The 22379-nt window shown below is 39.2% G+C and overlaps 1 protein-coding gene across 5 annotated transcripts in view; it reads left to right on the forward strand.

The window, feature by feature from the left end:
- The window catches only part of ASCC1 (activating signal cointegrator 1 complex subunit 1), a 108570-nt gene that overhangs the window by 15113 nt on the left and 71078 nt on the right, over positions 1-22379 (forward strand). For all 5 annotated transcript variants that reach the window (XR_003972858.1, XM_032595289.1, XM_030334680.1 and 2 more), the window contains exon 5: positions 2304-2482. Coding sequence is in view for 4 of the 5 variants with exons in the window: in XM_032595289.1 (XP_032451180.1) it covers positions 2304-2482 (179 nt within the window). In the remaining variant the exon portion in view is untranslated. The remainder of the gene's footprint in view (positions 1-2303; positions 2483-22379) is intronic.

Raw genomic sequence — 22379 nt, forward strand, 5'->3', positions numbered from 1 at the left:
AGCTACTCATGTACCCCCTGTTTTCAGACATATATGATAGGATTATATATATGTAGTAGACTCTCCTTTGGCCTTTCACTGTAGTGAATGTCTAATAATTATTTCCACAGTATTTTTTTTAAATTGAGATAAAATTCACATGACAGAAAATTCCAGTTTTTGCTTTTAATTTTTTATATTGTTATTTAAATTTCTATGTGATGTATTCATACTTTTTTAAAATTGTGGTTAAAATATACACAACATAAAGTTTGCCATTTTGACCATTTTTTTTTTTACATAAACTCTACACCTAACGTGGGACTTGAACTTATGACCCCGAGATCAGGAGCTCCATGCTGTACTGACTGAGCCAGCCAGCCCCCACTCCTGCCTTTGATAATTTTAGAGTGTTGAACATACTGACGTTTAGTGCACTTATAGTGTTGTATAACCATCACCATTATCTAGTTTCAGAACATTTTTATCATCCCATACCCTCTAAGCAATTGCTCCCCGCTCCTCTCTACCTCCAGTCCTTGGCTGCCACTAATCTGCTTTCTGTCCCTCTGCATTTGCCTGTTCTGTCTATTTCTTATCAATGGAAACATACAGTGACATTTTGTATCTGGGGTCTTCCACTTAGTGTAATGTTTTCAAGGTTCATTTATAATTTTGCATGTATCTGTACTTCATTCTCTTTCCTATGGCTGAATTATATTCCATTATATGGAGACAGGACATTTTGTTTATCCATTTATCAGTTAATGGACACCTCCATTGTTTCCACTTTTTGGTATTGTGAATAGAGCTGCTCTGAACATTTGTATACAAGTGGTTTTGAACACCTGTTTGTTTTTTTTTTAATGTTTTTTCTGGATTTTTTTCTTCTTGTATTTCATATTATTATTTTTTAAAATCTGTTTTGTTTTTTTTTAAAGTAAACCGTACCTGCAATGTGGGGCTCCAAGTCATGACCCCAAGATCAAGAGTCGCATGCTCTATTGACTGAGTCAACCAGGCACCTCTTGTTTTTACTTCTTTTGGGTTTCTTTTTTTTTTTTTTTTTTTTTTAAATTTTTTTTTCAACGTTTATTTATTTTTGGGACAGAGAGAGACAGAGCATGAACGGGGGAGGGGCAGAGAGAGAGGGAGACACAGAATCAGAAACAGGCTCCAGGCTCTGAGCCATCAGCCCAGAGCCCGACGCGGGGCTCGAACTCCCGGACCGCGAGATCGTGACCTGGCTGAAGTCAGACGCTTAACCGACTGCGCCACCCAGGCGCCCCTTCTTTTGGGTTTCTATATAACAGTGGAATTGCTCATCATATGGTAATTCTCTTTTAACTTTTTTTTTAAAAATGTTTATTTTTGAGAGAGAGACAGAGCATGAGTCGGGGAGGAGCAGAGAGAGAAGACACAGAATCCGAAGCAGGCTCCAGGCTCTGAGCTGTCAGCACAGAGCTGGATGCAGGGCTTGAACCCACAAGCCGTGAGATCATGACCTGAGTTGAAGTCAGATGCTTAACCAACTGAGCCACCTAGGTGTCCCTCTTTTTAACTTTTTAAAGAACTGCCATACTCTTCTGTAGCTGTCGCACCATTTTACATTCTCACCGCAAGATATAAGGGTTGGCTGTGTAGCTTTTTAAACTCATTTTCCTACTTCATCAGGTGGTCTTAAGGATACTCTGTTTTTGTTTTTATTTTTATTTTTTCTTTTAGAGAGAAAGAGAGTGTGAACGGGGGAGAGGGGCAGAGGGAGAGAGAGAATCTGAAGCAGGCTCTATGCAATGTGAAGCCAATATGGGGCTCAATCCCACTCCCTAGGATCATGACCAGAGCCAAAATCAAGAGTTAATGTTCAACTGTCTGAGCTACCCAGGCGCCCCAGGATATTCTGTTTTTAAATTTTTTTTAAGGTTTATTTATTTTTGAGAGAGAGAGACAGAATGTGAGCAGGGGAGGGGCAGAGAGAGAGGGAGACATAGAATCTGAAGCAGGCTCCAGGCTCTGAGCTGTCAGCACAAAGCCCAACACAGGGCTAGACCTCGTGAACTGCAAGATCATGACCTGGGTGGAAGTTGGACACCCAAGCAACTGAGCCACCCAGACACTGCTTTGTTTTTAAACCTCATTCTGCTTAGATTGAATTCATTGGTAACTTTCCTACCCTTGATACTGTCCCTTGTTCAGAAATTATGTGCACATTCGGGACTGTTTTAGCTCTCCAGAGATGAGAGTATCAAGGTCACTTATTTTACAAGCATCTGATGGTCATGTTAAACATCCCTCCTTTTTTTTTTTTTTTTTTTTGCTTGCAGTAATCACTGGACAGCATCGAAGTGGTGTTATTTCAGCCCGAACTCGGATCGATGTTCTTTTGCTCACTTTTAGAAGAAAGCAGCCCTTCACTCACTTCCTTGCCTTTTTCCTCAATGAAGTTGAGGTTCAGGAGCGATTCCTGAAGTTCCAAGAGGAAGTACTGGAGAAGTGCTCCATGGTAAGCAGCAAACAAAACAAAACAAAAAGTTAAAAAGAAAGGGTGCAAAGATCGTTCATAATTCAAGCAGTAGAAAGATACAAATTTCTTCTCCCACCAAAAAAGGTAACCATTTCTGATTTCTTTTGATTCTGAACTGAAAAAAAGATATAGACATATCAGCACATAAGCCTCTGTGTGTTACTGAACTATTCTTTAAAAATTTCAAGACATAAAAGGATCATTCTAAAATATATACTGTTCTGCACCTTGTGTATGGAAATATTAATGAAGTACCATTATCTGTAGATCTTCTGCCCTGGGTGGTAATGGCTTATTTGGGGTTAGTAACTAGAAGAAATTTGCATGTAGAATTGTCCTCTTATATAACAGTGAAATGCTTGTGACCAGGATAAGAGCAGATAATCTAGATTAGAAAACAAATTTTAAACCTCCTTTTGGATATAATTTTGGGCAATTTAAAGAAACATTGGTTTAAAAAAACTTATGAACATTAATAAATATTTTTTTTCTTTTTGTTTTATAATACATGTTTTTTCTAGAAAGTTTAGAAAATAAAGAAAAGATGAATAAAGTGTCACCCATAATCTCACCACTGAGAGATAATATTGTGGCACAAAAACAAATGTTTAAAAATTAGAATTTGGTTTGTGTATGATTTTATATCCTGCTTTCTTTGCAATTTTGCATTATACCATTATCATTGTTTTCTCATTGAACAAAAACCTTTACTTTTGCTTTGGAGACAGGAAGGAAATTCTAGCAGTGATGACTGAAAAACATAATTTCATTTCGGTAACAGTTCAGATAACTTGATTTTTTTTTTTTTAATTTTTTAATGTTTGTTTATTTTTGAGAGAGAGAGACAGAGCACAAGCAGGGGAGGGGCAGAGAGAGAGGGAGACACAGAATCGGAAGCAGGCTCCAGGCTCTGAGCTGTCAGTGCAGAGCCCAACACGGGGCTCAAACTCACAAACTGTGAGATCATGACCTGAGCCGAAGTCGGATGCCCAACCAACTGAGCCACCCAGGCGCCCCCAGATAACTTGATTTTTAATGGCTGCTGTTATTATTCTATTACCTAGATATATAATAATTTATTCTATCTTTTAAAATTTCTATTTTTCATTATAAATAATGATGTTATGACTCTTCTTGCATACATTTTTCTGCGCTAGTCTAAGTAACTTCTTAGTAAATTCTTGGAAATGGAAAAGAGTCTTTGTATGTACAATTTTTTTTTTTAATGTGTATTTACTTTTGAGAGACAGAGAACGAGTGGGGGAGGGGCAGAGAGAGACCAAGACACAGAATCCGAAGCAGGCTTCAGGCTCCGAGCTGTCAGCACAGAGCTCAACGTGGGGCTTGAACTCACTAGTGCTGAGATCATGACCTGAGCCCAAATCAGATGCCTAACTGACTGAGCTACCCAAGCACCCTCCCCCTTTTTTTTCTTTTTTAATGTTTATTTACTTTTGAGAGAGAGAAAGAGTGAGGGTTTTGATATATGTATCTCCAAATTACCTTTAGGAAATGTTACAACACTATATGTCAAACTGTAGTTTTCTTGAGTTTCCTTTTCTCATCCTTGCCAATATTGGTGTTACCATTCTTTTAAGGTTCTTTTTTTTTTTTTGTAATCCAGTTGCCAAAAAATATTAGTTTATTGCTTGATTGTTCATTTATTTGATTATTGGTGAAATAAGGCTTTTTTTTTTATTTTATTTTTTAAATTTTACATCCAAATTAGTTAGCATCTAGTGCAACAATGATTTCAGGAGTAGATTCCTTTAGTGCCCCTTACCCAGTTAGCCCACCCCCCCTCCCACAACCCCTCTAGTAACCCTCAGTTTGTTCTCCATATTTATGAGTCTCTTCTGTTTTGTCCCCCTCCCTGTTTTTATATGATTTTTGTTTCCCTTCCCTTATGTTCATCTGTTTTGTTTCTTAAAGTCCTCATATGAGTGAAGTCATATGATTTTTGTCTTTCTCTGACTAATTTCACTTAGCATAATAACCTCCAGTTCCATCCACGTAGTTGCAAATGGCAAGATTTCATTCGTTTTGATTGTCAAGTAATACTCCATTGTATGTATATACCACATCTTCTTTATCCATTCATCCATCGGTGGACATTTGGGCTCTTTCCATACTTTGGCTATTGTTGATAGTGCTGCTATAAACGTGGGGGTGCATGTGTCCTTTCGAAACAGCACACCTGTATCCCTTGGATAAATACCTAGTAGTGCAATTGCTGGGTCATAGGGTAGTTCTGTTTTTAGTTTTTTAGGAACCTCCATACTGTTTTCCAGAGTGGCTGCACCAGCTTGCATTCCCACCAACAATGCAAAAGAGATTCTCTTTCTCTGCATCCTCACCAACATCTGTTGCTGCCTGAGTTGTTAATGTTAGTCATTCTGACAGGCGTGAGGTGGTATCTCATTGTGGTTTTGATTTGTATTTCCCTGATGATGAGTGATGTTGAACATTTTTTCATGTGTCAGTTGGCCATCTGGATGTCTTCTTTGGAGAAGTGTCTCTTCAGGTCTTTTGCCCATTTCTTCACTGGATTATTTGTTTTTTGGGTGTTGAGTTTGATAAGTTCTTTATAGATTTTGGGTACTAACCCTTTATCTGATATGTTGTTTGCAAGTATCTTCTCCCATTCTGTCAGTTGCCTTTTAATTTTGCTGATTGTTTCCCTCACTGTGCATAAGCTTTTTATTTTGATGAGGTCCCAGTAGTTCATTTTTGCTTTTGTTTCCCTTGCCTCCAGAGACATGTTGAGTAAGAAGTTGCTGCAGGCAAGATCAAAGAGGTTTTTGCCTGCTTTCTCCTCGAGGATTTTGATGGCTTCCTGCCTGCCTTACATTTAGGTCTTTCATCCATTTTGAGTTTATTTTTGTGTATGGTGTAAGAAAGTGGTCCAGGTTCATTCTTCTGCATGTTGCTGTCTAATTTTCCCAGCACCACTTGCTGAAGAGACTGTCTTTATTCCATTGGGTATTCTTTCCTGCTTTGTCAAAGATTAGTTGGCCATACGTTTGTGGGTCCATTTCTGGGTTCTCTACTCTGTTCCATTGATCTAAGTACAGATAAGACTTTTTCATGTATTTAATTCTTGTTTCTTTATGTCTTGGCCTGTTTATCTTTGAGGGTGTTAATTTTTTTAAAATGCTTATTTGTTTATTTTTAAATGTTTATTTATTTTTGAGAGAGACTGAGCGAGCACGGGGAAGGGATAGAGAGAGAGGGAGACGGAGGATCGGAAGCTGTCTCTGCACTGACAGTAGAAAGCCTGATGCAGGGCTCAAACTCATGAACCAAGAGATCACAACCTGAGCTGAAGTCAGATGCTTAACCAACTGAGCCACCCAGGCGCCCCTATTTATTTATTTGAGAGACAGAGAGGGAGCACAAGCAGGGGAGGGGCAGAAAGAGAGAGGGAGAGAGAGAGAGAGAGAGAGAGAGAGAGAGAATCCCCAGTAGGCCCCATGCTACCAGCACAGAGCCCCATGATGTGGGGCTTCATCCCATGAACTATGAGATCATGACCTGAGCAGAAATCAAGAGTTGGACACCCAACCGACTGAGCCAGCCAGGTGCCCCAAGAGTGTTCATTTTTTAATTTATTTGTAAGAGCTTCATATATATTAAGAGGATGAGTATTACTTCATAATTTGCGTGTAACTTTTTAGTTTATTTGGAATATATTTTGATACATAATGAGGTAAAACTCTAATTTTTTAAAATCCCTATTTAGTTAACCAGTTATCTAGAGAAGAATTTAAAAATCTTATTTTACCTTAAAAATTATAATGCAGTAAATGGGGCGCCTGGATAGCTCAGTTGGTTAAGCATCTGACTCTTTTTTTCGGCTCAGGTCATGATCTTGCAATTTCGTGGGTTCAGGCCCCACATCAGGCTGTGCGCTGACAGCATGGAACCTGCTTGAGATTCTCTTTCTCGTCCTCTCTCTCAGGCTCCACCCACCCCCCGCAGCCCCTTCTGGTGCTCTCTCTCTCTCTCTCAAAATAAATAAGTAAACTTAAAAAATTTATGATGCAGTAAAATGGATTTTTTTGGGACTTGTATGGATTTTTTAAAGCTTATTTATTTGAGAGAGACAGAGACAGTGTGAGTGGAGGAGGGGCACATAGAGGGAGAGAGAGGAGAGAATCCCAAGCAGGTTCCAGGCTGCCAGCCTGGGGCCCAAACCCATGAAACAGCAAGATCATGACCTAGACTGAAACCAAGATTTGGATGCTTAGCCAACTGAGCCACCCAGGTGCTCCAATTTTTTTTTTTAAATGTTTATTTATTTTGAGAGAGAGTGGGTGTGCATGCATGTGCGTGTGCACTGGGGAGGAGAGGGACAGAGAAAGAGGGAAAGAGAGAGAATCCCCAGCAGGCTCTGACAAGGGGCTTGATCTCACGTCCTTGGGATCAGAACCTGAACAGAAATCAAGAGTCGGATGCTTAACCAACTGACCTACCCAGGCAGCCTTAGATTTTTAATTAATATTTTATTTTTAAGTAATCTCTATACCCAGTATGGGGCTTGACCTCACAACCCTGAGATCAAGAGTCACATGCTCTTCTGACTGAGCCAGCCAGAAGCCTCTGGATCATACTTTTAATGTCATGTCTAAGAACTCTTTGCTTAACCCCAAATAACCAAGGTTTTCTCTTAGCATTTTTGTAATTTTGCTTATTTATATTTAGATCTATGATCCAGTTAATTTTTGTATTAGGTGTGACATTTAGGTCAAGGTTCACTTTTATGCACATGGATGTCCATGCTATGTTTTCTCAATCTTGTACTAAAGGGAGGAATAAAAGCATACAGAATGAAATAGAACAGTGGTTAGTATCTTTGGTTCTCGAAACAGATGAACCTGGATCTGATTCTGGGTTCCTTATATGTGTGGACTTTGGCAAGTCAACCTCTCCAGATTTTTACAGCTTGCTTTGGAGAGTTGCAGGAAGGATTAAATGTAACATAAAGTACTCAGCACGGTGCTTGATACATAAGAAGCATGTAATAAATGGTAGCTACTACTCCTATTTTATGGCTGTTTAGGTTAAAGTTATTTGTATTCCTTGGAGTATTAAGAAAAGATGAGGGCTGTCTTTAATAGCTGTGTGCAGGGTTAATGAAAATGTTCTGGGTGAAAAAGTTTTATAAGATTTCTCCTTCCCTCTATTCCTTTTATTTTTCTTTTCCCCTTTTCCTTTCCTTTCCTTTGCTTTCTCCTATCCTGTTCTATTGCTCAGCTAGGTCTTCAGTGTTAGAATTTGGCAAGATATAGATACGCAGATGTAGAAGTATTAGAATCCAAGTACTTGTGTGGGACAGGGAGTAAGAATTGCTAAAATTGATAATTTTTAAAAATTTATCTTTTAATGTTCATTTAAAATGAAATTAAAATTTTTTTTAATGTTTATTTTTGAGAGAGAGCGTGTGTGACTGGGAGAGGGGCAGAGTGAGGGAGACACAGAATCCAAAGCACGCTCCAGGCTCTGAGCTGTCAGCACAGCGCCTGATGCAGGGCTCTAACTCACAAACCATGAGATCATGACTTGAGCCAAAGTCGGACACGTAACCGACTGAGCCACTCAGGTGCCCCTTTTTATTTGTTTTTGAGAGGTGGGGAGAAGGGGCAGCAGGGGAGGGGTAGAGAAAGAGAATCCCAAGCAGGCTCCGTGTTTTCAGAGAAGAGCCTAATGCAGGGCTCAAACTTACGAACTGTGAGATCATGACTTGAGCCAAAATCAACCATCTGAGCCACTCAGACACTTCTAAATGTTTATTTTTGAGACAGAGAATGCACGTGAGCGGGAGAGGACAGAAAAGGGGACAGAGGATCTGAAGTGGGTTCTGTGCTAACAGCAGAGAGCCTGAAACAGGGCTAGAATTCATGAACTGTGAGATCATGACCTGGGCCAAAGTCAAATGCTTAACCAACTGACCCACCCAAAAACCCTAAAATTGATTATTTAAGAAGGAGACTACAGCATGACATAATGTATAGAGAAATTGAATCATTGTGTTGCATACCTAGACTAATGTAACATTGTATGTCAACTCTATTGAAATAAAAAAAAAATTTTTTTAATTAAAAAAATTTTTTAAGTTTATTTCACAAGTAGGGGAGGGGCAGAGAGAGAGAGAGAATCCCAAGCAGGCTCTGAATTATCAGTGCAGAGCCTGATTTGGGGCTTGATCCCATGAACCATGAGATCATGACCTAAACCAAAACCAAGATTTGGACGCTTAACCAACCGAGCCACCCGGCGTCCCCCAAAATTTTTTTTTTATTTTTAAAAAAAAAAATTTTTTTTTTCAACGTTTATTTATTTTTGGGACAGAGAGAGACAGAGCATGAACGGGGGAGGGGCAGAGAGAGAGGGAGACACAGAATTGGAAACAGGCTCCAGGCTCCGAGCCATCAGCCCAGAGCCTGGCGCGGGGCTCGAACTCACGGACCGCGAGATCGTGACCTGGCTGAAGTTGGACGCTTAACCAACTGCGCCACCCAGGCGCCCCATCAAAAAAATTTTTTTAAAGGAGGCTAGGGGTGGCTGGGTGGCTCAGTTGGTTAGGTATCCAATTTCTGCTCAGGTCATGATCTTGCTGTTCATAAGTTCAAGCCCCGCGTCAGGCTCTGCTCTGAGCCTGGAGCCTGCTTCAGATTCTGTTTCCCTCTCTGTAACTCTCCTGCTTGCACTCTGTCTCTGTCTCTTTCTCTCTCTCTCCAAAATAAATAAGCATTAAAAATATTTTGCTTTTAATGTTTTTAATGTTTATTTTTGAGAGAGAGGGAGAGGGAGAGAGCATGAGTGGGGGAGGGGCAGAGAGAAGACACACACACACACACACAGAATCCAAAGGAGGCTCCAGGCTCCTTTGGATTGTGCTGAGTTGTCAGCACAGAGCCCAACGTGGGGCTCAAACCCATGAACTGCGAGATCGTGACCTGAGCCCAAGTCAGACACTTAACTGACTGATCCTCCCAGGCATCCCTAAAAAATTTTTTTAAGGAGGCTAGAAAGGTGAGTAGATTCAGACTGGAAAATATAAGTAGACAGTGTGGAATTATATAACCTATTTTTAAGTGATTGACTGGCATTTATGTGCTTGAACAAGGGCACATTTATAAATTAAATACTATATATGTATGCAGTATATATATGTATGTACTATATATATATATATATGTATATAGTGTGCATATAAAATTAGCCGTCAGAATGTCTTTTTTTTCCCCTTAGCATTTCATAGCAAGATGATTTCATTCTCATTGGAGGGTGGGGTAGGAGATCAGGAACACTGAAGTTTCAGTGTGGGCTGGTAAGTTTTGAAATTATTTTACCTTATAAATACCAACTTATTGAAGCTCAGTGATTTATATTGTTTTGAAAAGTTACAAATGTTTGGTGTGCAATAAGCAGCTTGTAATAAGTAAGCCTTTTTGTCTGTGTGTGTGTGTACACTTTCTCCCTTTCCTTGTGGTTCGTGACATGGGCTGACAGGGAACAAATATTGGAGAATGATTGCTTTAATTCAACTAGAATAGGATTGGCCACTGTGGATATCATGCTGGCCTTAATCAGGTCAGAGTACTTTCTTCCTGCTTTCAGGGAGACTCCATAGTGACATTGCTTTCTTCCTGCTTTTAAATCAGGTTCTGATAACAGCAGGGGAGTAAGTACAGCATAAAAGAGTAAATAAGTAGTAAGTGACCATTATCTACCTATTATATGAAATTTTTAGTGGTTTTCATTCTGATGTTAGAACAACAGGCTGATGGCTGTAAGAGCCTATAGGCATTTTCTAGTAGTGATCTGCACTTACTACCCTAACTTAGATGAGTTTCCTTCCAATAGGTTGTTTTGTTTTTTTTTTTTTCCAGATTTTATTTTTAAGTAATCTCTGCACCCAGCGTGGCGCTGGAACTTAAAACCCTGAGATCAGGAGTTGGGTGTTTTACCTACTGAGCCAGGCAGGTGCCCCCCCCCCCCACCCCTTTCTGGTAGCTTTGAAGAGCACATACCTATTCATTGAGACAGAAGTTTCATGAAAGACTGGCGTTCAGTCTTGTTTTGGTTCCTCTGAAACTCATTTGATATCTCTGATCATGTCTTAGCTCCAAAATAAGAATGGGCTCGACATTCTCTTATTTTTAGGAAAAAGATGATACCTCTTGGTATAAAGTTGGCACATAAATTTTTTGAATTTACATATGTATTATATACATTTATTAAAATAAAATTTATCATACTTGCTTATTAAAATTTGTCATACTTGCTGTGTGTGTGTGTGTTTTTTTAATGTTTGTTTATTTTGAGAGAGAACAAGAGCGAGCGAATGGGTAGGGCAGAGAGAGAGAATCCCAAGCAGGCTCTGCACTGCCCAATGCAGGGTCCAGTCTCATGAACCATGAGATCATGACCTGAGCTGAGATCAAGAGCCAGACACTCACCCAACTGAGCCACCCAAGTACCCCAGTATTCACTGTTTTGTACCCACCTTTTGATTTAACAGGATGTTCCAGGTAAATACATATAAATCTAATTAGTGTTTTCAATTACCATAAAGTATTTTATGAATGTACCCCAACTTATTTAAGCAGTCCTCCTTTAATGGAACGTTAAAGGAAATTATTTCTATTAAATAATGCTATAATGAACATTTTTGTACATGCATCTTTATGTTCTTGGCTCATGATTTCTTTGGAATACATTTTGGGGTAAATTCTTAAGAAGTAGAATATGTGGGCTAAAGGAACATAAAGTTTAATTTTTTGATAGTTTTTTTTCTATGTTAGATATCAACTTCTATGTTAGATGTCAACTTTATTGAGTTATAATTTACTTATAGTGTAATGTCCAGTTTTGACACACACATACTGCAGTGTGACAACCATCAAAAACAAGATACAGAGGGGTGCCTGGGTGGCTCCGGCATTATGGTCCAACTTTGGCTCAGGTTATGGTCTCATTGTTCGTGGGCTCGTGCCCCATGTCAGGCTCTGTGCTGACAGCTCAGAGCCTGGAGCCTGCTTCTGATTCTGTGTCTTCCTCTCTCTTTGCCCCTCCCCCACTCGCACTCCTGTCTCTCTCTCAAAAATAAATAAAATATTAAAAAAAACTTTTTAAATAAATAAAAATAGACTTTAAAAGAAAGTTTTTTTTCTTTTTCTTTTTTTTTTTTATAATTTTTTTAAATGTTTATTTATTTTTGAGAGAGAGAGAGAGAGAGACAGAGCACGAGCAGGGGAGGAGCAGAGAGAGAGACACACACAGAATCCAAAACAGGCCCCAGTCTCTGAGCTGTCAGCACAGAGCCTGACGCGGGGCTCGAACCCACAAACCGTGAGATCATGACCTGAGCCGAAGCCAGATGCTCAACCAACTGAGCCACCCAGGCGCCCCGTAAAAAGCAGAAATTTTTAATTTGATGGAATCCAATTTTTTTTTATGGTCTGTACTTTTTGTGTTGCCTCTGAAAAATCTCTGCCTTTTTAAGATGTCAAAGTTTTCTTTTGTAAACTACAAACTGTAAAACTATGTTGTATGTTTTAACTTTAATGTTTAGGTCAGTAATTCATTTGAAGTTAATTTTTGTGTGTGGTGGGAGATAAGGATTCAGGTTCATTTTTCCCATATAGATGTCTAGTTCAAGTGCCATTTGTTGAAAAGACCATCCTTTTCCCATTGAATGGCCTTGCTACCTTTGTTGAAAATCAAATGATCTTTTGTGTTTGAGTCTGTTTCTGGACTCTATTCTGTGTATTTATCTACATGTGTATCTTTGCACCAATGTTATACAATCTTGATTACTATAGCTTTATAAGTCTTCTAATTAGATAATGTAACTTCTCCAATTTTGTTCTTTTTAAAGATTTTTTTCCATTTATAATACTTGGATTTCCATATAGATTTTACTATTTTTTAAATTAAATTTTAGTTTTTTGAGTAATCTCTACCCCCATTGTGAAGCTCGAACTCGCAACCCCAAGATCAAGAGTTGCATGCCCTAGTGACTGAGCCAGCCAGATGCCTCTTGATTTTCATATAAGTTTTAGAATCATCTTGTTGATTGGTATAAAAATGCCTGCTGGGATTTTGACTGGAATTGTGTTGAGTCTATAGATCATTTTGGGGAGAATTAATATCTTAATAGTATTGAATCTTTTAGTCAGTAAACATAGTATATATTTATTGTTTCGGTCTTCAGTTTCTCTTAGTAATATTTTATAGTTTTCATTGTACAGGTTGCACATACATCTTATTAAATTTTATTCCTAGTGTTTATGTTTTTGATGCTACTATAAACAAAACTGCTTTTTAATTTCGTTTCCCAATTTTATGCTACTTGTATTAAAATTGTCCTAAGTTTTCCATATTTTGTGATGTTATTGGAAATGGTATCTTTTAATTTCGGTTGCACTTGTGTATTATTACTGCATAGAAATATAGTTGAGGGGCATACTGTAGCTCAGGTCACGATCTCATGGTTTATGAATTCAAGCCCCACATCGGTTCGCTGCTGTCAGGGCAGAGACTGTTTCAGATCCTCTGTCCCCCTCTTTCTTTACCTCTTCCTGCTGGCATACTGTCTCTCAAAAATAAATAAACAGTTAAAAAGAAATACAGCTGATTTTTGTATGTTAAACTGTGTATGTATCCTGTGACCTTGCTAAATTCATCTATCAATTCTTGTAATTGTGTATTAGTTTGCTAGGGCTTCTCTTACAAAATACCACACACTGGATAGCTTACACAATACAAATTTATTTTTTCACAGTGGAAACTGGAAGTCTGAGATCAAGGTATTAAAAAGGCTGGTTTTTTCTTCTTCTTCTTCTGTTTTTTTTCCCTAAAGTTTATTTATTATTTATTTTGGGAGAGAGAGAAAGATGCGGAGCTCGACCTCACAAACCAACAGATCATGACTTGATCCAAAGTCAGACACTTTAGAGACTGAGCCAACCAGGTGCCCCAGGGCTGGTTTCTTATAAGGCTTCTCTACTTGGCTTGTAGATGGCTGTTTTCTTTTGATGTTTTCACATGGTCTTCACTGTGTGTTTGTGCCCTAGTCTCCTCTTTTTATAAGAACACTATCATATTGGATTAGGGCATACCTGTATGACCTCATTTTACCTTAATTACCTTTTTAAAGGCCGTAGTTACAAGTATAGTCACATTATGAGTTACTGGGAATTAGGACTTCAACAATGTGAATTTTAGGGGGACACAATTCAATTCACACCAAATTACTTTGTTGTTTCCTTAAAATTTTCTATGTATAGGGGCGCCCAGGTGTCTCAGTTGGTTGAGCATCTGACTTCGGCTCAGGTCATGATCTCACAGTTCATGAGTTCGAGCTCTGTATCAGGCTCTGTGCTGACAGCTCAGAGCCTGGAGTCCGCTTTGGATTCTGTGTCTCTCTTTCTCTCTCTGCCCCTCCCCTGCTCATGCTCACTTGCTCGCTCTCTCTCTCAGAAATAAACATTTTTAAAAATGTAAAAAAAGAATTTTCTATGTATATAATCATACCATCTGTGAATAAAGATAGTTTTACTTCTTCCATTTTTAAAAAAATTAAAAAAATTTTTTTTACGTTTACTTGGAGAGAGAGGGCATGTGTACGGGGTGGGGGGGTTGGGCGGCAGAGAGAAGGAGAGACACAGTCCCAAGCAGGCTCTGCACCATCAGCACACAGTCCAATGTGGGGCATGAACTCACAAACCTTTGAGATCATGACCTGAGCCGAGATCAAGAGTCGGATGCTTAACCAATTGCACCACCCAGGCACCCCTACTTCTTCCATTTTAATCTACGTGTCTATTACTTCTTTTACTTATTACATTGCTGGGGCCTCCAGTATTGTGCTGAATAGAAAATGTGAGAGGGGACATTCTTTTAAATAAATGTTTATTTATTTATTTTGAGAGAGAGAGTGTGTGGACAGGGGAGGGGCAGAGACAGGGGCGGGGGGGTGGTGGTAGGGAGGAGCAGAGAGAGAGATTCCCAAGCAGACCCCGTGCTGTCAGCGCAGAGCCCGACACAGGGCTCAGTTTCACAAACTGAGATCATGACCTAAGCTGAAACCAAAAGTTGGATGCTTAACCGACTAAGTCACCCAGGTGTCCCTAGACCATTTACTTTTAATGTAATTATAGATATGGATGGCTTTAGATCTACCATTTTGCAATTTTTTATCCTGTCTTTTCATTGGTCAAGTTTTTCCTACAATTTTTGAATTGAGGGTGTTTAAAAATTTTATTTTGTTAAAAATTTTTTTTTAGCATTTATTCATTTTAAAGAGACAGAGTACGAGTAGGGGAGGAGCAGAGAGAAAGGGAGACACAGAATTTGAAGTCGACTCCAGGCTCTTAGCTGTCAGCACAGAGCCCAGTGCGGGACTTAGACTCACAAACCATGAGATTGTGGCCTGAGATGAAGTCGGACACTTAACTGACTGAGCCATCCAGGCACCCCTATTTTATTTTTAAACAGCTACTTTTTTTCTTTTAAAGTTTGTTTTTTAACAGTCTCTACACCCAACTTGGGGCTCAAACCCATGGCCCTGAGATCAAGAGTTGCACACTTCTTTTGACTGAGCCAGCCAGGCACCCCAGGTGTTTAAAATTTTTAATTTTATCAACTCTATTGGCTTATTAGCTATACCTGTTCATTTTTTAAGCAAATGCTCTAAGGTATACAATGTACGTCCTTAATTCATCACCTCCAGATAATATTACACTACTTTATGTACAGTGAGGAACCTTACAATACATCATCTCTTTCTTTCCTTCTGACTTTGTCTCGTCATTAATTTTGCTTCTCTATATAAACAACTTCCTGTAAGATTTCTTATAGTTCAAGTCTTCTGGAAACACTTTCTCTCAGCTGTTATTTGTCTGAAAAATTATTTAGGTCATCTTTTTTGAAAGATAATTTTTACTGGCTATAGGATTCTAAGTTGATAGTTTTTTTCTCTCAGCAACATAAAGACATTATTCCATAGTCTTCTGGCTTATGTAGATTCTGATGAGAAATCTGTTAAAATTCTTTGTTCCTCTATGTGTAAGATGTTTAGTTGCTTTCTTATTTTTAATTGGAAATAATTTAAAATTTATAAAAATTGGGAAAAGAAATAGTATAACAAACACTCATATGCTCTAATATGATCGATCCTTTATAAACTTTCCAATACAAGTTCCAGGGCAAGGTCAGGAATTGCATTTAGTTTTTATGTTTAACCTCTGTTCTGTTTTGAGCAATTCTCTGGCTGTAATTTTTTCCTGAATTTTCTTTTGGGGAGAATGCTTCAATTTTGTCATTTTGGCTAAGTTTCTGTCTTTTGCGTGTTTTAATAGCTTGTTATGTGTCCTGCACTTGTGAGTACTACTCTATTAAAAAGGGGGTCATACAGTGTCCAGGGTTGTCACTTTAGGAAGTGTTTTTGATGTATGTTGCGTGCACTCTGTTGTTGCGTTTTGGCCGCTCTATCCCACTGGTCAGTCCTCTACAAAGCTTCTCCTTGCTTGTAGTGGTAGAGTGTTTGGACCTTCTACCACGTGTGCCTTGATTTGTTTGTTGAAGTTCCCTGGGCCTTCCCTGTTCCTCCAATCTGGGATACAGATACCGTGACCACTCCTCTTAGGGAAGGTCTTCAAGTTATGGTTTAGTTTTGTGTACTGGGAAAGTCAGTAATGCCAATTCCACCCAGTTTCTAGTCCTGTTTCTGGGTTGAGACTTGAAGACCATTCTTTGTTGCTGTAGCATTCAGGGTTAAGACTTACTGGAAAACTGGCTCGAGTTGTGCATAGACCTCCAAGAGTCTCGCCCGCCATCTACTTGGCCAATATGTTCCTCTCCCCAATCTTGCAAAGTAACCTTCGTTCTCATTGTTCCTTTTGCTCTCTGGCCTTACCCTAATAGTTGCATTTCTTCCCTTGACTATTATTTGTCTTTTTTTGCTCCTTTTATCCCTCGTGCAGCAGGTGCTCTCTGGGAGAGAAAACCAATGTTCTGTATAACTCCCTGCTGGCTCTGAAGAGCTGCCTTCCTTCAGCCTCAGGGGTGAAGGGCCTTTTCTAACCTCTTTTAGCTGGAGCATTTCATAGCCTTTCTGACTTTTATGTTATTGACATGTTTGAAGAATACAGTCCTTTCCAACATTCTTTTAAAAACAGAGCATTCTTGGGGCACCTAGGTAACTCAGTTGGTTGAGTGTCTGTCTCTTGATTTCGGCTCAGGTCTTTTTTTTTTTTTTAATTTTTTTAACGTTTATTTATTTTTGAGAGACAGAGAATGAGCAAGGGAGGAACAGAGAGAGAGGGAGACACAGAATCCGATGCAGGCTCCAGGCTCTGAGCTGTCAGCACAGAGCCCCACGCAGGGCTTGAACCCACGAACCATGAGATCATGACCTGAGCCGAAGTCAGTTGCTTAACTGACTGAGCCACCCAGGCGCCCCTCGGCTCAGGTCTTGATCCCGGGGTTGTGGGATCAAGCCCCGCCTCAGGCTCCGCCCTGAGCATGGAGCCTGCTTAGGATTCTCTCTCTGTCCCTCTTCCCCTCTCTTGTACTTGCATGTGCTTGCACTTTCTTTCTCAAATAAAGAAAAATAAGCCTTAAAAACAGCATTCTTTTTGCATTTGTCCTGTGTTTCCTCATGGTTAGCTTGATGTTATCCTTTTTTTTTTTAATGTTTATTTTAGAGAGAGAGAGACAGAGAGAGAGACAGCATCAGTGGGGGAGGGACAGAGACAGAGGGAGAGAGAATCTGAAACAGGCTCCAGGCTCTGAGCTATCAGCACAGAGCCTGATGTGGGGCTCAAACTCATTGATTGCAAGATCATGACCTCAGCCTAAGTCAGACACCCAACTGTCTGAGCCACCCGGGCATGCCCCTATACTTTCTCAATCAGAGTATTGCGTAGGTGATATTGTATTCTTATAAAAATATCACATCGGGGGCATAAATATTCATCTGTTTTTCATAAGTGATGTTATATCCAGTCAAGATTTGCCCGATTTCTCCTAAGCATAATAACTATATTGTATCTCCCTTACAACTAATAAGTCTGTAGGGAGATATTCTAAGATCATGCAGATTCTCTTCTTCTCATCAACATTTCCCCTGGACTTAGCAGCCATTGATGATTTTTACTTGATCCGGTCTTGACCATGATGATTTCAAAATGGTAATTTTCTAACTCTAGTACTTACTCTGCATTTGGTATTCAGCTTTCTACATTCTCATACAAGTGGACACCTTCCTTCTCTCTTTACTTTTAAATTTATCTATTATTAGTATGGTTTCATGAATTTCAGTTTTTTCCAAGTGCTTGTAATTTACTATTGTGCTTAATTATTTTGCTGCTTAAATTGTCTCAGATTTGTTTCAGGGTCCTCTCAAATCTTTTCTGGGGATGTGTCTTCCTTGGCCTGTGTGTGTGCCAAGCCATATACATGGCTGCTAAGTGCCTTAATTTCTCTAAGATTTCACCACTGCTTTTTTTTTTTTTTTTTGGAGCCTTTTGTAGTTCTGTTGTATTCCTTTGCCTATAATCTCTTGCCCCCAGATACCTGTAGGTCTGCTTTCTCCTGCAGCTCTCTTGCTTCATAGGCAGAATTCAGCATTACTTATGGCCTCCAGCATGTTGTCCAGACTATGCCACTGTTCCCAGCAGCACTCCAAGTCAGGCAGGACAGAAACCAGTTCTTCAGACAGCCACCTAACAAGCCAGAACACTGCAGCCTACTTTCACTCTTCCTTCAGCCCTCATGATCGAGTGGAAATTGAGTGGCTTCCTCCTGACCTGTTGTGTTCCCCTGAGGAAGGAGTCCGGCAAAGGGTGGAGAGAAAACTTGAAATTTCCTACCATTTTGAGTACAGCTTTCTCTTAATTAGGGTTAGGCACTTGCTTGGTTGTTGCTGCTTTGTAATTAGTTTCTAGAGTTTTCCCAAAGCTACATTGGTCTGTCTGTTGTTGTTTATTTGGTATTTTCATGGGGGAATGAGGGCTTGGATTTTATTAGATGCTGTTGTGCTGATGTTGCTCCATGTTTGGATAATTTTCAGGCATTATTATTTCTTTTCCTCTTCTCCTTCTGGAACTCTGATTACATATATATTAGATCAGTTGATACTGGTGCACAGGTTACTGAAGTTCTGTTCATTTTGCTTCCATACTTTTTTTTTTCCCCCCTCTCTCTCTCTCTCTCTTTGCTTTAGTTTGGATAGTTCCTGTAGTTATGTCTTCAAGTTCACTGATTTTTTTTTTCAAGTTTCTAATCTGCTATTAATCCCATTCAATGGAATTTTCATTTTTGCTCTTATTTTTTACCTGTTGAAGTTCTGTTTCTTTTTTTTTTTTAATTTGTTTAATGTTTTATTTATTTTTGAGACAGAGACGGAGCATGAGCAGGGGAGGGGCAGAGAGAGAGGGAGACACAGAATCCAAAGCAGGCTCCAGGCTCTGAGTTGTCGGCACAGAGCCTGACACAGGGCTCGAACTCATAAACCGTGAGATATGACCTGAGCTGAAGTCGGATGCTTAACCGACTGAGCCACCCAGTCGCCCCCTGTTTCTTTTTTTAAAACACCCTTTTCTCAGTATCTTTAGGTTTTCCTTGAAGTATTGAGCATATTTATAATAGCTATTTTAAACTCATTGTCCACCAATACCGTTAGTGTGATAGCATTCTAGATCTATTTCTGTGGACTGAGTTTTTACATACTTATGGGTCACGTTTTCCTGCTTGCATGTATGGTAATTTTTTATTGGATGCTGAACATTGTGAATTTACTTCATTAAGAGCAACTTTTTTTCTCTTTAGAGAGTCTTAAAATTTTGTTCAGGAAGACAGTTATTTGTGGATTAGCATAATCATTCCAAAGCTTGTTATTATTATTATTTAAAAAATTTTTTTAAATGTTTTATTCATTTTTGAATGAGGAATAGAGAGCACAAGTAGGGGAGGGGCAGAGAGAGAGGGAGACACAGAATCTGAAGCAGGTCCAGGCTCTGAGCTGTCAGCACAGAGCCTGATGCAGGGCTCAAACCCACAAACTGCGAGATCATGACCTGAGCGAAGTCAGACGCTTAACCAACTGAGCCGCCCAGGCACTCCCAAAGCTTGTTTTTAAGCTCCTTAAGGACAGAATAGAGTATTCTTTACTCTAGGGCTAATTTAGCCTCACTACGTACTTAGGTGTATCCTTTCTGGTATCTCTGTTTAATGCTCTGTGTATTCAAGAATGGTCTGTCCCCTCTGGCTGGTGAGAACTTGAGTGTTTACCTGCTCTTTGAGCTTTGGGTATTGTTTGGCTTACAGCTTCTGTTCTTGTCTTGTGGATTTCACCCTCTGCATGTGCAGATTTTTGTTCAGCCAGAGTCTCAAAGAGACTTTATGCAGATCTCTTGAGCTCCCCCCTTCCCATCTTTTTAAAACTTAGCTTCCTCCTCTTTCACACTTGGCCCTTCAAATTTTATTTGCCTTGGCATTCATTTCCTGAATTCCACTTTTTGTCACTTCAACTCATTGGGATCACTGGACTCTGGGTTTCCCACTCTGTGCTACTGTCTGGAAATTGTCTCCACTCAAAAAGCCAGGATGGGGTTCAGTTTGCTTTTTTCTCCTAACGTAGGTGTCACCGTTCAGGACCATCTGTTAATCTAATGTCCAGAAACATTTGTTTTATATATTTTATCTCGTTTTTATAGTTATTGATGGCAGAAGGACAAGTGCTATGGGAGTTAATTTTCCGTGGGCTAAAGGAGATATTCTCATATATTTTGAAATTGAGATATTCATGTAACATAAAATTCCCATTTTTAAATTGCACAGTTCAGTGATATATTCACTACATTGTGCTACCATCGCCACTGTCTTAATTCCATAATATTTCCATTGCCCCCCAAAAGAAATCCCTATCCATTAAGCTGTTACTCCCCATTGCCTCCTCCTCCCAAACTCTGACAACCACTCATTTACTTTCACCATGGATTTGTCTATTTTGAATATTTCATGTAAATGAAATCATATGGCACATAGCTTTCTGTGTCTGGCATCTTTCACTTATAAAGTTTCCAAGGTTTATCCATAGTTTATCATGTAGCACTACTTCATTTTTTCTGTGGCTGAAAAATAGTCCATTGTATGGGTATATACCACATTTTGTTCCTGTATTCATCACTTGAACATTTGGGTTGTTTCCACTTTGGGGCTATTATGAACAATGCTTCTAATAAATTGTAATATTATAAATAGGGCCGGGTTTACCACTATTTTTATTCATTTATTCAACATTGAGTGACATATAAAATAGCAAGTAATTGTTGAGCTCTTGCAGTGTGCTGGATAGGTTCCTGTGTTTATTTTGTTTAATCTGCAGTCTATCCCTGTGTGATAGGTATTAGTATCCCATTTAACTGATGAAGAAATGGAAATTTAGGGAGGGTAACTTGCCCAAGATATTGCAGTTAGTGGGTGCTACCATCCTAAAGTAGAGTGAATGATACAGGGTTGTGTGCGACCTAGTCACTACTCTAATTCATACAGTGCAATATAACAAATACAGGAGGTTAGTTCCGGGAGTCACTGCAGGAAATTATGTGAGTGGTGTTGAAATTGAAATTGGCTGTCTCAGTTGGTGGAACGTGTTACTCTCAATCTCAGGGTCGGGAGTTCGAGTCCCACATTAGGCATAGAGATTACTTATAAAATATAAAAAATACATTGAAAAAATAAAGAAATTGAAGATATTTGATGACTGCTTGTCTGTTAACCAGTTTCACCAGTTTTTCAGTGAGTGTTTTTTTTTTTTTTTTTTTTAAGATTTTATTTTTAAGTAATCTCTGCATCCAACGTGGGGCTTGAACTGGCAACACTGAGATTTAAGAGTGTCACACGCCATTGACTAAGCCAGCCAGGTGCCCTGAGCAAGTATTTCAATGAGACCAGTCTTTACTAAAATTGGATAGTAATATACATAGTATTTGAGGATTTAGAAAAAGAACAGCAAAGCCTTCCTAGTTGTGCTTGGGTTTTTCAACTTCAAATCATCTCTTATTCTCTAATTGTTTTGGTTTTGTAAGTGAATTTTTTTAATGTTTATTTATTATTTTTTCGGGAGAGAGAGAGAGTGCAAGCAGGACAGGGACAGAGAGAAGGGGACAGAGGATCCCAAGTGAGCTTTATGCTGACAACAGTGAGCCCGATGTGGGACTCAAACTCGTGAACTACAAGATTATGACCTGAGCTGAAGTCAGATGCTCAACCAACTGAGCCACTCAGGTGCCCCTCTTATTCCCTAATTGTTTAAAAAAGAAGAACTTTTGTTCATTAGGGATGTCCATCTTTCATCCTGAATCAGGATGGAAGGATCTTTTTAAAGTAATTTATTAACATTATTATCAAATATTAATATTATTTTTAAAAGGTGAATTTATCCTCCTGTGTAGCCTATGTCAAATATATCAAGTCCTTTTGGGATCTCTGGGTGGGGGGGGGGGTGAAAGGTACTATGAACTATGAGTTTATTAGTTTATATTTGTACCCTATTTAGTGTATTAGTTTCTGTTGCTGCATAGTAAATTACGTCAATCTTGGCAGCTTAAAACATACCTATCTGTCATCTCACAGTCCTGTAGTAGTTCTGTAGATCAGACGACCTGGTGGGTTCAGTGGGTTTCCTGCTTAGGGTCTTACATGGCTGAGATCAAAGTGTTGGCCAAACTGGTCTTTTTTTTTTTTTTTTTTTAATGTTTATTTATTTATTTTGAGAGAGAGAGAGTGAGCAGGGGAGGGGCAGAGAGTGAGGGAGAGACAGAGAATCCCAAGCAGGATTCAGCACAGAGCCCAATATGGG

Source organism: Lynx canadensis, chromosome D2 (assembly GCF_007474595.2).
Source record: "Lynx canadensis isolate LIC74 chromosome D2, mLynCan4.pri.v2, whole genome shotgun sequence".
Lineage (NCBI taxonomy): Eukaryota > Metazoa > Chordata > Mammalia > Carnivora > Felidae > Lynx > Lynx canadensis.